This window comes from Neodiprion lecontei, chromosome 6 (assembly GCF_021901455.1).
Source record: "Neodiprion lecontei isolate iyNeoLeco1 chromosome 6, iyNeoLeco1.1, whole genome shotgun sequence".
NCBI classification, from domain to species: domain Eukaryota; kingdom Metazoa; phylum Arthropoda; class Insecta; order Hymenoptera; family Diprionidae; genus Neodiprion; species Neodiprion lecontei.
Genome location: NC_060265.1, coordinates 22,150,415 through 22,167,290, shown reverse-complemented (window position 1 = coordinate 22,167,290; position 16,876 = coordinate 22,150,415). Strand labels below are relative to the sequence as shown.

General features: G+C 42.5%; 2 protein-coding genes and 1 non-coding gene across 3 annotated transcripts; all 3 read right to left on the bottom strand.

Moving 5' to 3' along the window:
• Positions 1-1,358: 1,358 nt before the first annotated feature.
• On the bottom strand, positions 1,359-1,431 carry Trnak-uuu. Its single transcript has one exon. It is a non-coding gene; the product is annotated as a tRNA-Lys (tRNA).
• Positions 1,432-9,192: 7,761 nt separating this feature from the next.
• LOC124295180 (basic-leucine zipper transcription factor A-like) lies at positions 9,193-11,806 on the bottom strand. Its single transcript, XM_046744071.1, has 5 exons — positions 11,209-11,806; positions 10,822-11,129; positions 10,448-10,700; positions 9,896-10,374; positions 9,193-9,793 (listed from the first exon to the last, which is right to left on the bottom strand). Exons 1-5 carry the CDS (start codon positions 11,388-11,390, stop codon positions 9,456-9,458), a joined length of 1,560 nt encoding a protein of 519 aa, XP_046600027.1. The 5' UTR covers positions 11,391-11,806; the 3' UTR covers positions 9,193-9,455.
• A 235-nt stretch (positions 11,807-12,041) lies between these two features.
• Positions 12,042-14,206, bottom strand: LOC124295179. Its single transcript, XM_046744070.1, has 2 exons — positions 13,282-14,206; positions 12,042-12,576 (listed from the first exon to the last, which is right to left on the bottom strand). Exons 1-2 carry the CDS (start codon positions 14,204-14,206, stop codon positions 12,158-12,160), a joined length of 1,344 nt encoding a protein of 447 aa, XP_046600026.1. The 3' UTR covers positions 12,042-12,157.
• Between the last annotated feature and the right edge of the window lie 2,670 nt (positions 14,207-16,876).

Below are 16,876 nucleotides of genomic sequence, written 5' to 3'. Positions count from 1 at the left end.
GTCGCGGTTGCAATTTAAAACATTCAAGCATCTGCAATTATCTTTGTTGTTTTTCCCCGTGTTGATTAGTGATTATTTACTTGACATATACTTACACTAAAAGTTATACAAATGTTTTAACAGCATCTGCAGCAAGCTATTTCAAGTATTCTAATTATTTTCAAGTGAATTATGAATTTACTGATCTGACTGTAAATAAGATTTAGATAAGAGAAAAATATGCTATACGATTATCTTTATACAATAATATTATTCATTTTTTCTTTTTACTCCTATTTTTGGTTATAGATGATTCATGTTTGAACACTGTAACAGATGTTTTGTTCCTTTTTATAAAATGAAAAATAAAAAAAATAATTAAAACGATTAATAAGTAATAGTAAGATCGAATTCTGCTACGTGAGGAATCTTAGGTGTAAAATTTACGGGCAGATTTCTTGGAAAGCCTCGTCAAATTGTATGTATGTATTAAACATGAATCAAAGTGGTATAATGATGGTGATGTACCTACCTGAAAAATTCGATATGCTGAAAAATTCTTGTAGAAATAAGAAATTCCTTAAAAAAGAATGAATATTTAAAATACCTATGAATAAAGTAATATTAATATAATATTAGAAGCTGGAATAGTTGGCACACGTGAAAAAGAGAAAGATTTTAAATATGGTACAGAGAAATTATAATGTTGAGTATAATAACGCAAAAAACATCACCCATATTCCTGAATTATGAAAATTTCCATGGCTTTTTGTGATGTATTATTGAAAATATAATATTAGTATAATAATGATTAATTTACTCGTATAGTTATAGTTAGTAAGACCATATCATTATTATTAATATCTTGTAATTTAGAGACTAGTTATTACAGTGATAATAATAATTTTCTCCGCGACATATGTCGCGCCTTAATCGAGATAAATATTTATAATACATATACATATATAAATATATATTTCGCTTAATGGAATGTTTGCATCGTCTTAAAAGAAATTTTCTTCTACATATTTATAGTTTACCTCATTTATTCCTTCTAAATTGTAAGGCTTTGTGGTGCTTATTGATTTACAACTTATTAAGTTTCTTACTGTACCAACCAATATGTAAAGAACGAACAAATAAATAATTTTAAGAGATTACAAAACCTCGACGGTGTTTCACTCGCATTTTGGAAGCGGTTCGATAAAGCGTATACGAAGCTGCTACGCCGCACGTTGATCCATGTAATAACATGAATATTTCTCGATGAATTCGTAGTCCGTCTAAATACATTATTTCAAGTTCGTATGTAATCATTCTCATATGCGATGACGTTTCTGATGTTTCTAAAAACGTAATTATAATGCTAAAAAAATTCTCGCCCGAACAGGGACTTGAACCCTGGACCCTCAGATTAAAAGTCTGATGCTCTACCGACTGAGCTATCCGGGCGCTTATAATTGAGGTCTGATATGTGCTATTTTGTATTAAAATATAACGCATCGCACACGTTTTCTCGTTAAAATTATATTATACGTATTCATTGTCAATCAATCGAATGTATTGACATTCGGCTAAAACTACCATTGGCACCTTCTTGGTTTTGTATTTTAAGGATTAATAATACTTATATAATAATGTATTACGATGAAATAAAAACGAATGAAGAATTGAATGAAAATAAAGAAAGCAAATTAACATCATTAAAACGTTACTCGAGTTCTATCAAGCAAATGAATATTTTGCCTTGATAATTTTATAATCCATCAGGCGTAGAATCAATGAAAGTACTTTTACATTTTTTTTTTTTATTTTCATTCAAACCAACGATAAAATTAGATCCTTACAATGGTGATTTCCTAAAATAATAGTATTATTTTTAATTGTATTTGACTGCATAACCATTTGCCCACGACGATTAAACTAAAATCAGTTTCTGCGAAAATCCAACACTTATCATTAATTTTTTCATTTAGCTATCAAAGTATTAATTTTTTAAGAAAATAATGACATTGTAAGTTACTGTAAGTTTCTGTTTCTCACACTTGTCGGAGATAAATTTCGACTGGGTCTTTCAAGTAATGAAATACACATACTTCGCTACCCCTATGGTTGCGTATACAATAAACAAATGTATCAGATTATGATCAAAACATTCCTCCCTTTGTAGCAAGCACCAAAATCCTGCTTGATAAACGGCAATTTAAAAATCCGATCTTCTACTTAACCCCCTTTAGTCAGGATTATTTCAAGTCAACTGTAACAAAGGTAAAAGGGTTGATCGTCTAAAGGGCAGCCTTGTATCTACGTGCTACGTTTTGGTTGTATAATTGGGGTGAAAACAAGACCTGATCAGCAGCCCTTAAAAGCTTTAATGAATTGTTACATGTCGTGTCTAATTCGCAGTGCTTCGTTAAATGGAAGAACGACAATTTTTTTCGGTGTTCGTACAACCAGCCAATTCATGAATAGTTTGGAATTTTTGTTCACATCCACTAAAGCTATTTTTCTGTTCCAGGAGTTTCGAAACTACACAAGGAGGACAAGTGTTTTAAGAAGGCAGTTGATAAAAAAATAACGCTCTTCATTCCAGGCGAGTCTAACACACCATTACAACCAAAAATTATGCAAGTCTCGGAATTCTCAGTTACACTCTCTTTTCTCTGTTTCAGTGTTTCGAACATAGTTTCGAAGTCCCCGTCAAATTTCCACTCGTTTCGCTCGTAATATAGGCAATGGTTTGATTGCCTTCACTGTGCAATGTGGATATGGTCAGGAATTTGACAGTGAAGACCGTTCGTTGATATTGACGAGCTTCAAAGTTACACACAACGAAACGATAAGGAGAGGACATTGACGCGTGCGGCAGTCAATTCCTTCCTTGCGGTAATCTGCACGGGCTGATCGGCTGTAAATGAAATACTTGTCATTCTTTTCCACCCCGATGATCCACGATTCGAGAGCGCGGCGACACTATTAAACATACATACATACACACTCGTATGCAGAACAGAGAAGGGATCCACGTGCGAGCTGATCTGATCACCAGGACCAAAGGGCCAAGGGGATTGTTGATCTAATAGGGGGCTTAGGACTGGCTAGTGGCAATATATAATCCCTCTAACTGGCAACTAACATATTTGTGACGCTTAGGTGGTCGGTCATTGGCGTACCTTCTGGTGATTAAAAAATCGTCGTTGCGAAATGAAAATTGTTTTTCTCCGTAGGGGAAAAAGGTGCTCAGAGAGTCACCGTGTGTAGGTACGTAGGTATATTTTGTCACAACTTTGTTCCTGGTATAAAAAATGTCTTATGCCTATACGGGTTCGTCTGTGCGAAATTTGAATACGGAATACGAATACTCGCGAATGATCAATCTTCAATTGCTAATCCCTGTCTGCATTTATATTGGATTTTTAAAGTGTAATATATTCGGTGTATAAAAATCATGGAATCTCGACTGATGTCAAAAAGAAAACAAATTTACGGCGTGCAATTTGATTTGTGCGTTGACGGATTTTTTTCGAATTTCGAGGGTATATAATATTTCGAAGCATATACGCATACTGTAACCCGCTCTCGTGGAAAATAAAACATTTTACCAATAAAATTCAATGTCTGATGAAATTCTCGGGGAAAAGCGTGTTCGCTTGGCTACGCCGCTGCCGGCTGACAAAATCGTTCTCTCCCTTTACAGGGCAGCACGGAGTTGGGCTGCATCGCTTTTTGACTCTCCCCCTCCTTGTCCCCATTCTCGAGCACCCTCCGGGTGTAACGCTGACTTTTATTACCGTGTTTGATGTTACGAATGCGTTCAACGTTGCCTATGACCTCCCCCCTCATCCCTTCCCGGCCACCACCCTTTAACCCCCACGCTCGCGTATTCTATGCTATACGAGTGGTTATGCTTTTTACGCTGCATGCCTCACTTGCACGTGATCGCAGCAACGGGTTCGAACGATCGACCGTTTGGTTCAAGACTAGAAAATTTCACCGGCTTAACAGGTTCATTATGGCTCGAGAAATAATCGGCGAATGGCTGAAATTATCGTGAGTGTAATTGAAGAGAGCAGAATTTATCGATAAGTTTAAACCCATTTCTTGGACTATTCCGACAATGAGACTTACTTCGAAAAGAACAACCGAGATTTTGCTCAATACCGTTACTAGCTTGGTTGATTTTGCTTCTGCATTATCATTGTTGTCATACACGACCACCGAATGACTCGTTTTTTATACATTGCTAGTTTGCAGGTGGAGCTGTAACGAGTGGGGAACTCGGCGATATTAATTTTGGGGACAAATATATGAGTATAACCGGTCTCGCTCGAGTGCAGATCAGAATTCCACAAGGCAAACCCTTACCGCACGGCACGCAGGGAAATACATGGAAGAAAATGGGGATGCGCAGGTGCGACGTGAGGGTAACATACAAAACTCAAATATTTTGTCAAAAATCGACGTACCCTTTGCTACGGTTGTTAATATTCCTTCCATACGGTGATATGAATTTTTTTTTTTAATTTTCGGTAAGTCGAATTTCTTAAATTTTTGCCCGGCAAGTGAAGTAGATATTATTTATGTACGTGTAGAAGTACAGAGAGGGAGGTATTTGGAAATTGAAGAGTCGAACCACACGTTAGCGAATCTATTCAAGTGTACCTTTTTCATATTTGCAGGTTGAAAAAATACAATAAAATCCAGCGGTAATTGCGATCCGGGAAAATTAAACGGCTTTGTCATCGCGTCCGCCGGTTATGAATACGAATGCTAACTTCCTGCAAATTTTATTACGTACCTGCAGGCCACTTCTGTCCACTTTGTTAGGTTCCACTTGGTTTATCATTTGCGCATATTAAAACTGGCCCCATCGCAGATATCCACATCCACGTTTATACATTTGTCGCGCGTTTGTCCGTTGTGGTTGGTTACATCCAATTACACGGTTCCCTGATTCCACGCTATTCTCGCTAAAGTATTAATTGAATCGGGCAAATATTAATTAAAAACAAGTGTTCCACCGCTATCCTCTCTTTCCGCCACTTTATCTCGTTCGCGATCAAACAATGTCCTCCTATCATCCGTCTGAGAAAAAAATAAAAAATGGGAAACCTCCGTTTCTCCATGTCTTCTTACGCAATGGCAAGTAAGCGAACCAAATAGATGTACGTGCCTAGGACTCATAAAGCCGCAAATTTTCGAGTCAGTATTCGTCAAACATAACGTTCCATAGTTGTGGGGTAGAGGCTAAGGCAGCAAAGCATTGCGGCCGTGATCAAAGCATTCGGAGGGCATACCTCAGTCTTGAAATATTCCGGAATATCCGCTCTACGAACATATCTCGTATCAAACGCTCCTGCGTATTTCAAATTTCGAACGTGGGCTTCGAAAGGAAAGGCTGCAGATATTTGTCCACCTAAGGGAACGGAATGCCCGGCATAAAGCGTCCAGACAGGAATTTACTGTATTTTTTTTTATTAAATATATACCGCAGAAGTGACGGTCACATCTCTCGCTGGCTGCTGGAGATTAGCAAAAGTTGGACAATTTCAACTCGCGGCAAATTTTAATTAGCGCGAACTCAAAAATGAATGAAACAGGTTATGCTAAAAAAAAACGTGACCCTTGACCAGGTGACGAATCCTTGCGTATACTTTTTATAAAGCAGCGACAACCCTCGGTTATAAACCGCGAGCCCGTCATCATCTCGTAATATACGAAGTAAGTAAACGTAGTGTAGGTGGTATTAATTTGCAAGAGAATTTCTTGATCGTTTTAAACGGGCGGATTAACTGCTCTAATAATTAAAGCAGGCGTTCCTTAGAGGCGGAAGGTTTTAAGGAGGGGTGCTTTTACCAAGCTAGCTTCGTTAACCCGAGTCTGCAGCAAGGCTCGAGGAATTAGATCTGAGCTTTGCTTCGGTTCGCGTACGAAATTAAGACTGTCGCTAAAGGGTCGACTAAATTACTATTCAGATATTCGTTTTGTATTTGGCGAGCTACCCCCCTTTTACGAAGCTGCGTCTAGCCTCGCGTGTCCGACTCCATAATTACTTTGATTATACTTTATTACGAGCAATACACGGACTTGTGCAGTAGTCGCGGTCGTTTTGGTCGGACGCACGATCCGGTTTAACAACGGCAAGCCAATAAGCGAACTGTTCGTCAAATTCGAGCCACTTGTACCAGAAAGACGGAGTGACAGGGAATGAGATTCAGAGCTGAAGGGAATCAACTGTTTCAAATTGACCCGAGAGATCGATTTAATCGAACGGTGGAAATCACGTTAACCCTTTTCCGTGCTTTAACGAGTCTGACTCGTGATGAAGATTTTGACCCAAACATGAATATGACGCGCCAGGCTCGTCGACAGATAATCGGGCCAAACATAAACATCACGAGCCAGGCTCGTGGACATAAACATGGTAATATAACGGTCGGAATTGAACGTCAGTTCCTATCGGTACGCCACGAGAGTTAGTCACGAGTTACCACTTGGGCCCGAGTTTCGTCGAGCTAAATGGCTTGTGGATAATACTTATGAGGTAAAAAAATATCAATTCTCGATTCACAACGACGTTACGTTAACAGTATCAATTCTAGGGGGTACCGAAGCTCGAAGATGCGATTTCTACCTCGATTAATCCCTAGCCCAGTAAAAGCTCATAGAAGTGGTAGAGCTCCGGAGGAAGAAGCTCGAATTCGGCTAGTGTTATGGTGAGTCAGGTGAAACGTTGAAGAAAGATACAAAACTGTTCGAAACTCTCGGAGGAACAGAGACAAAGAGAGGGAGCTCGTAGATTTGGAGAAACGGGAGCCGGGGTGCAGAGAAAGAGGGAAGGACGCAGGTAGAACGCATCGCGTGGGGGTGAGACGCCACAAAGGCAGCCCCGGCTCTTTTGATTCGCGAGCTAATTGGAATGCCACGGATTCCTGGTCGCGAAGCTGACGGTGGGGAAAATCCGGGAGAGGATGGAAGGGCGGAGCTTATCTCTTCGGGGGGGTTGCGTTGCCCACCGCGATATGAGAGCTTATTGCCAGGATTTTTACCGCGGCCAACGTGCGTGGCACGCTCTGCTCTGATCTGCTTTGCTCTACTCGTTCGTTCTCGTTCGCCGTTATTCGCTGGAGTTAAGCTCCGTTTCCCAGAATCTTTTCCCCCGATGTATCGATTCGGTATTACTCGGATCTGCGATTCTCGATACCAATTTTCCGTGCTAACAAACGTTGTGTAAGTTTACATTTTACCTCCCCACGAACGATAATCACGTAACGACAATTTATCTTCAAATTTTTGTTGTGCTCCCGTTTTCTATGACTCGGTTCGAGCTTTGTTTAAACGTCGCGAATTGGACGGTAATTTTTCTCCAAAAATTCTATGAAAATTTTTTCATCACAAGAGAAATAAAATTTCAAACGTCAGCTAGAATTATCAATAATTATTCCGAATCAATAACACAATGTGAGTTCGGATGAATTCAAGGCGACACATTATACTCGTATACGTACAGGTATGATGCGGAAACAATAATATCCCATTAAACGAAAGGCTCAAAGTAGAAACTTGAAGTTGCGTTAAGCGTTCCTATCGTCGACAGAAACCATCAGTTTTTCACCAGCTCGCTGTTCCATGGGTATAAATTTTCGCGAATCCCCAGATTGTACAGGCCCGCAGAGGTTCTCGACGATATTGAAACGGCTTGTTTTTCTGTCTATCGAAGAATTCCATTGGGACAAAGCTAATTTATCACCCCTAATAAAAGAGGCAGTGACGAGCCTCACCCCGGCGTCGTTCAAGCGTCCGTCCGTCGGTCCGCTGTGTCCCAAACAACGCAAAAACAATTTGTACGCGTATACCTACATATTCTTCCCTCACGTCAGTCAAATTCCTGCAGGCCGGTCTCGTACCCCTGCTACTTGTGCCCCGCATTGCTCTTCTGCAACCAACCCCCCAGTCGCCAGACCGCCGCGCCCCTTGACCCCCCTCGCCCCTTACAGCGATTATTACCGCAGCGCGCAATAAATAATACGGACCAACCCCGTTACTACCACACCGTTAATATAATAACGATATTAACTTTAATTGTACAAAGCGCCGACAGCCTCGACGCGGAGCGACAGAGTTTCTGTACGTTATTAATATTTAAACAAAAGCGAAGGGAAGAGCTTGCTGGCGGGGGTCGAGGAGGGGCACGTATATATAGGGGATGGGGGAGGCGTTACGGAGCTTTTGTTTTAGCCGCCATGATACTCAGTCGCCTGTGTTCTCATTTTTGATAAAAAAAAGCAGCCTCTCTCATTATACGGAAAAATCAATCTTCTCCGGTCGCCGTCGTACAGTCGCGTAAAAAAAGCGTTTCATCTTGTTCAGCTATTCAATTTCTTCGCTTTTTCCCCGTCTACTGTCCGCGGTTAACAATTTGATGGATAATCGATAGTTGATATTATATACTATACCTGTAAGGTAAAAAGTGTATTCTTCCATTCACCGAGTTTGAAATTTCATCACCGATCGTAATAAAAACACCTAGAAATTTTAAACTTCTTCCGTAAAGTGGAAAACAAAACGTTGGGAGAACAAAAATTCAATTAAACTACATGTTTTTTTTTCTCAATGCACTGAGGACAGTACGATTTTATTCTTTGCGATATTTTGATCCATTCATCTCCTTAAATTTATATTTACAAAACATTTTTTATTTCCCACATGCCAGGTAAAGGAGAAACTTTTATGTACGATGAAGTGCAGTCAGATCAGGATTAATTTTACTCTGTAAACTTCATCACTATATAACATTATACAAGATATGCGTTATTCCTTTCAAACTACGGACTCTACACTCGTTATTCTATGCGTATAAAGTTGATACGCTATAGTGACAATGTTTGTTGTATAAAATCACGACGTCGCGGGTTGTTTATAAGGAAAATTTATCATACGCACACATATGAATGACAAAAAACAAAAACAGGATCGACGTATCAGTCAATCCATCCATCGGGAGTATCGTTACTATAAATTAGTCAGTGAAGTGACGACTGGATATTTCTGTACGACCGACGCATAGTTTACCACACAAACAGTAGAAAAAAAAAAAAAATGGACGCCAACAAACGACGATCACGTTAGTGCTAATTACAAAAAAATTTCAAACCAGAATTATATATATTTTTCCTTTATATTTATCATTGATTTTATGTTTTTTACTTCTCTTTTCATATTGTCGTATTTAATTTTTCAAAATCTTTCCCTAAATTCAGCTTCAACTTGCCGACATGAAACATCACGAGACGCGGTCGACCTTTCGTATCCTACATCAGAATCATCGTCAGAGGACTTTCGAGAATCAGCCAGACGAAGACAAACAGGTGACTATAAATTTTTTCCAACTATTTTCGAAGTTCATTCAACTCGTCCGCCATGTCTCGCACTGCTTACACGTCGGCCAAATTGAAGCAGGTGACCCCCTCGTTTAATCATGGTTCGTAATAACTTTCACCGCGAAAAGGGCTTCTGGCCGATTGCATCGAGTGCCGGGTCCTCTCCCTGTGTGGAACGGGACAGTCCGTGATGCTGGATCGTGGTTGACCCGAAGTGTAAGGAGCCAGCATTTCGTCGACGGCCAAATTGTTCTCGGTGTAGTCGTTGTACGCCGATGAACGCTGAGCTTGGGAGCGATGAGGTCTGCCAAAGTAAGGTGATGGTGAAGCCTCGTGAGTAGCCGGATCGCATCCCGTCCGAAAATCATCCAGCAAATTGTACCTCCTTGCGCAATGAGGGCACATTATCTGCTCTTCGGCCTCGCCGTCCTCACCTGCGGATCAATGGGATTATCGAGATGATTAGAATATGTCCGGGAATCCACTGGTCAATAGTATAGTAACTGAAGTGGGTATGAAAAGTGCTGCAGCGTTACCTCGGGGTCCTTTAATGGTGAACGCTCTGTACTCTTGGAGTCTGCAGTTTCCCTTTGTGGACGAGCCGACTTTAGCGGTAATTGGAGCCGTCGATCCTCCACAAATGGAGCATTTTCTCGTCGTGGCGTTTGACTGATGCGCGGGCATCATCAGAGACTCAATTTCTGGCTTAGCCATTCTGTGTCCTCGGATCTGCTGATGCTGCTGGTGCTGATGTTGATGATGGTGCTGCCGATGCTGATGCTGCGCTGGAATCATAGGTGAGGCTACTCGGTCTCGATTTCGATCCAGGGATTTTCTCGCCGAAATCCATGGCGGGATGCCGTGGTGAGTCTCCGACGTCCTTCGCGACGAAGATCTTCTCGTAGGCGTCAATGGCGGCGTTCGATCTTCGTCGGTTATTGTGTCCGCAGCATCGCCGTACGACGTGTCGTTGGCAATAATCGGCTGTTGCGGTTCCAAGTCACGAGAGTAAAACCTGAAACAATTTCAGTCTCGTGCAATCAAACGATCCGGGAACGATTCCGAGGACTGGTTTGCGGATAACTCACCTCGGCTGTTTTTGATCAGGGTACATTTTTTGAACTGGACTCTGCTGATGCTGAGCTTTCCGAAAATCGCGGTGATGCTCCGCGTGACGTTGATGCTGCGTCCTGAGAGTCGGCGCTTTCTGCACAAGCTTCTGTTGCACGCGATGTAATTGGGCCTGAAACGCGTCCGATTCGTCGTCAACCTCGTCGTCAGCTTCCTGCTCTTCGTAGTCCTTTTCGTTGAACTCAAAGGCCTCTTCCTGATCCTCGTCGACTGGAAAGAACGTAGCGCGTATCAAATCAAATCTTCCCGGCACACGAGGTACTTGTAAAAGTACCCAACGGAGTTGGTGCTCACATAAACATATAATGCAGAAACGACAAATCGTGATTACCATCGTCGGCAGCATCTTCCTCGGCATTCTCCTCGGCATAATTGATGCCCGTTTCGCCGTACTTCGTCTCCTCGTACTCCTCGGGTTCGTCCTTGTACGGTTTTCTAACAACGGCAACGTTGTTCGTCGTCAACAATTTGTTCCGGGCTGTTCGCGAGCTGTGCTGAGAGACCCTGTAAGTTTGATCCGAAGTGGCGACGTGTGGTGGCTTCGGTGGTACAGGGGTTTGAGTTCGATGTCTCGGTCTGTAGGTGTTCGAAGCCGAGTAGCAGCTCGTCACCGGCTCCGTAGCCCGGTACTCTTGCCTCCTGGAAGAATTACGCGTCAATATGAACATCCAAAAAACCCTCTCCACCTCAGGGCGCCCCTTTTGCTCGTCCGACGCACCTCTGCTCGTGACCACGCGGAACGGAATGCGTTGCTCGAGGATTGGCCTTCCAATAGGAATCACTGGCACCGGTTCCGTCGGCTGGTACTCTCGAGGCCCAGGGTGGCCAGTACGAAGCGGCGTGCCTTCCTCTGCGTAATTTATTCGTCGGAGATTGTGCGTCGAGGTCAACTTGATCCATGGTCGTTGATGGCACCGGTGACGGTTCCGTGTGCTCGCTGATCGTGTCCAGGGTTTCAGAGGGGTTGGATACGACGGTTTTCAATCTCCTGCACGCTATCTTGAGCGAATTTAGATACGCGGAGGTATCGATTAAATGCCCGTCACCGATCCAATTGGGAGCTTAATTGGGTTCTGAATAGATACGAGCAATCGTACTTCTTGGTACTCTTTTCCTGTCCGTTACAGCTGACACGAATTATTCGCGATGCGTTGATTAGTTTCTTTTCAACCCTCAGATTAATGTGATTTTCATTTACGGTGGGTTGTGAACGTATTTATCACACCCTTATGAGTTTGAAATTTGATATCTTTGTTTCTTCTAATACGTTATGGTGGATTGTTCAAGTGAAAATGCGTCACGAATTATGCCACACGTCTATACTGCACGAACCGATGTTCGTCGCGAATGAAATATGTATCGTACGTCTGTACGTGGGCTTTTTACAAACTTGGATTTAAAGTGTATTTACAAATTTACCGCGAAATGTCCGCTGTACATTTTAAGTCCGCACACTAATAATTGGAAAAAACTTTAGCCTCCTACTTTGTACACACACACACAATTTCCATAGGTACAAGCGAATCACTTGCAATCTTCCGATCACTACAACATGTGAAATACCAGTCACACTTTTCTTTCATAAAATAATCTCTAGGCGTCCGCCAACTTGGATGTCGTGCCTTTGGTAATTCGTTATTAAACCGAGTTAGTGAAATTTATATATTCTACGTGTTCGATGCACGGTTATTTTCAACCTCTCCGTGAAAATTCTGCCCGAATAATGCCCTGGGACAATCTGGCTTAAAAGCGTCTTGGCAGTCGGTATTTTCGTTGCTATCCTCGACTTCCTGTTCCGGCGAGAAATGTGAGTGAAGCTCGTGAAGGCGTTGGCTTTGTTGCTCGTGGTGCAGTTTCCTCCACTTTATACGTCGGTTCTGAAACCAGACCTTCACTTGCGCCTCTGTCAATTTTAACGCGTGTGCAAGGTAAAGCCGCTCAGGTCCAACCATGTACTGTTGTCTGGCAAATTCGCCCTCAAGACGCTCCAGCTGCTCGGCCGTGAAGATGGTTCGCACCCTCTTCAGCTTTCCACTGTTGACTGAGCCAGACCCCGAAGATCCGTTTTTCGCGGAGGTTTCCTGCCCTGGAACGTCAGAAAATATCGAAAGTGAGCTTTACCAAGAAAGTAACCGTGGGTCCTGAGAATCCATTCCTCGTTTAGGGGATGGAAGTAAGTAAAATTTTATGACCATTGCATTCGTATCGCCCAACGTTTCAAAAACACTCGGTTATAATACAGTGAGCTTTTTCGAAATCGAGGGTGAGACATCGGAATTTAATTATTATTTGACCTGTACATCCGTGACTCCGTGCTTGTGTAGATAAACTTTACAGCTTCTAATATTTTCGTATTGATGCTGAGGGTAAACTAAAATTTGTCAGATATTTTAATTTTATACAACGATGAATATACAGGCTAATTAAACAGCGGAATGATGATAACTCAATTAGCATTTGTTTCCAAAAAGTTTGAAGGGAGAATTCCATACCGGCGACATTGACTTTGGTAACATTCCAAACAAGAACTTGTACTATTTTGACAATGAAAGTTCAACCCAAACGTGTGTCTGAGGCCTTAACTTCCAAAACATTTCTCTTCTCGATGTCACGTCACGTCGCACTCGTTGAGTCCGCAGTGATAATAAATCGGGCACCACGTCGGCGATTGTGCACGTGTCAAGAGAGCGAGTGAAGCCAGTAAACCATGCGCACCATGCACCTCGGACAAGTGCACCTTTCACGAAACGTGTACAAATAGACACTGCAAATGATCGGAGTGCCAACGTACCTTGATGTCTTCTGTACGGGTGTTGTTGGCTTCGCTGCGATTTCTCCCGCTGGTTATTCCGAAGTCCAAGAATGGAGTCGATCGTGAACGACTTTCCTTGTAGCTGCTGCTGCTGCTGCGAATGCTGCATCTCGGTAATCGAGTGCTGATGAGGAAGAAGGGCCGGTAAATTCCGAGGTGTGATATCCGAGGAGAGTATATGGGAACGACGCATCCTTTCGATCGCCATCGCTTCGAGTTCGTCCCTGGGCTGAATTTGGGAACTTCTGTAGTCAGCGGCATCGAGGAAAGAACCGCCGCGGAGCCGTTCCAGAGCGAGTCCGCCGACGTGTGTGTCTCGCATTCGGTCCAGGGCGAAGTTAAAGTCCTTTATTCTATCGGGGGGGTTGCTGTACGCCTTTTGGAAGTTCATATCTTTGCTCCTTTCCAAGGGAAAGTGGATATTCTTCGTTCTGCCGTCTCTGCTCTCCCTCGGGAAGTGGATATCCTTTATCCCGTCGAAACTGTATATGACGTCCTTGCATTCCTTCGGTCTGCTCAAGTTCTGCGTGTACTCCTTCGTCGTGTCCAGCGATGCGTCGGTGTCCTCGGACCTGTCCAACGAGTAGCTGGACAGGTCCTTGATCTTCTCAGGCTGGAAGTCAAACTCTTTCGGTTTATCCAGCGCCACGGATAGGTCCTTCGTCAATCTCTCAGCGGCCAAACTCCCGAATGAAATTCCGTGCCGTCGACCGCCTTCCAAGTTGAAACTAAATTCCTTTGATTTATTTGGCTGTGATTCTTTCGCCTTGTTCAGTGACAGGTTCAGCTCCTTAATTTTTCCGTATTCCTTAAATGCGTGAAGTTGACTCTCCGAATTACTGCTGTTACTCCTGTCCGAAAGATCTTCGGCCGCCGAGTGCGCCGTCGGCTCATTCGCGCTCATCCTAACGTCTGGTTCCGTTTTTTCACTGTACTTTGACCGCAAGTCTATCACACTTGTATGATCTTTGTGAAATTTCAATGTTCTCACAGCTACGCAACTGTTCTTTCACTTAAAGGCACCGCGGAACCGAAAATTTTGAAAAATCTGGTCGCAGATCTCCTTGCGCAGAATATTGACACACATTTTAAATCTTCGGATTTTTCAACCCACGTGCAGAAAGCCTCGATCTTAGTCACATATTTCAGGCCGCTATCGTTCGTCAATCGAATTCTTCCTCTGAACCTCACGAAAAACCGTTAAACTATAAGTATAAATTATCCTAGAAATATTTATCACGCGTAAAGCATCGCTAATACGCTAAACCAAAGTCACAGTAGCTTGCGAATTTCACTTGTGTTTCACCTCAATGTCTTTTTTTCTCTCAAATATCGCGAATAATAACGCTTGCACGGAGATCGCTTCCGTCACTGTCCGAGGCTGTGGATTTTGAGCTAATGATCCCGTACCAACAGGGTGTTTGCCCCTTCTCCCCCAATCATCACCCCGCGTTCACCTCCGCAACCCCCCAAATGGACCACGTAATCCGGTGGTCAATATTTTTCCGCTCTTCCCCGGAGACGCGTAACTCCGATTGGTCGACGCTCCATCCCTTGTAGCGGAAAGCCACGCCTTCAACCCCCGGGAGATTGGTCTTACTTGCGAGGAGTCAGTTAGCTTTTTGCTTCCCGAGCCCCATTAATAAGCTTGCGGTTGGGTCTTCCGTGGGACGAACCCCGCCTTGCCTCTTACCTCGCGAACAATAATGTCATCCGCGTCTTAGACCTCCAGGTAATTAGGTCGCATTAGTTAATGATGATGAGGTTATATTACTGTGCTTTTCGCGAGTTCAGCGCCTGTTTTGCTATGATATTAATTTCGGAAGGGAAAGCTCTCGGTGTGCACCTCTTTCAAAATTATTATGGTTAAATCTGCTTTTTCGCATCACTTATATTTATCTGCTGACTTTTAATCTTAATCTTCAACGAGGGTTTAAATCGCTTTCGGTTCGTTTTTTTTTTTTTTTTGTTTCACCCTGCCAATACGAAAAATTTATCATTTACGTTTCACGTAATTATACGTATATAGAATTCAATGTTGTGGAAATAAAATTCAACTTCAACCCCATAGACTTGTGCTAAACTTGCACCAGACGCGGTATCGTTGCGGCGTATTCACTAACTCGGTTCTTGCAGGGTTCACCTAATTGCCCCCTGCTCATTAGCTCTTGACTGACGTGCAGGAATTTCAGTACCTCAGAAAACCACCCAAGGAGCTTTACAGTTGGGACAAGAGCTTAATTATACCAGAGTGTAGGTTAATGTAACTTTTTCGCGATTCGAATAGTTATACCAGCTGCAGGATGAGCCGCTCATTTTAATAGATACAGGGATTTTTTATTTATTTTTTAAATAAGTTGACGTTTTTCTTGCCTACAATTCTTATTTCCTACCAATTATCATTTATAAACAACATTTTTGGTGCATTTAACATTCATCGCTGTTATCACTAGACTGCAATAATCTGCGAGTACCTATTACGTAAAATTGTTCTATGAAGTGAAAATTGGACCATAAATTTCAAGTTTACGGTAATTGCGGCTTCGTTTCATTATGTAAGAAGCAAAGTTCACAAGTTCGAGTCCATTCTGGTGCTCGTAGGCAAACTCAACATCTTCGATAAATTTTCAGAAATATTCGAAACGGAAACCTCTCTGAATTAGACAAGGACCAGCCAGGGATGAATTCAGTGTTCAATTTTAACACCATTTCAACTGACGATGGCCAGAGAAACTTATTTAGCGGAGATACGAAACACTTTTCGCCCATGTTTCGACCCGTTTGCAACTATTTGCAATTCGCGCGCTTTCGGCGATTCAGATTATTAGTCCTTAGCTGGACTGCTGTAGATTTACAACAAATGTTTAAATTAAAGCATTCACAGGGGGCGGGGGTAAAGCCGAGGAGCTGAGCAGAGTGTGGAAGGCAAAGATACGAGGGGCCAAGAAGGAGGAACAGAGATGATAGGGGAGGCGAAAGAATTTCTATTGAAGCCGATATCCACCCTCGTCGCCTCCTGGCTCCCGGTTCTTCCCCGTTCGAATGACTTGCGAGTCACCCTTATTACGGACCTGGATTTATCGCCCGAAATTTCTGTGAGTATTTTATCCAGATAATTGCTTTGCTTTATAAGCGAATAGCGTAAGGTACTGGCTAACGAATAAAGAGCGACCGTACAGCTCGGCAATCGTCTTTTATTTGTGTTCCGGAATTCGGAATAAGGAAATTACCTGCCATTCCTGTCCATAACATCTCGCAGACGTGACTATAAATGAGAAAGAAATACCGCCCCTACAAAAAATATCTGCCCTGTCCGTCAACTTATTCGAAGTCAATTTCTTGCTTTTTTCAAGCACTGATAGCCCGAATTCCGTAGATGTTGTTTTTCTTCTACAAGAATTGATGTTCGGGAAACTCGTTGGCTTAACTTCCTAAATACTAGTTGAACATAAAATGCGCCGTGATGATTTCGGTGAGATTTTTCCCAGCAAAGAGTTATTTACAAAATAGCATATTTTCAGTCATTACGGTGGTATTAATAAATACTTTTATCTTATCCGCGGTTGTATTTAGC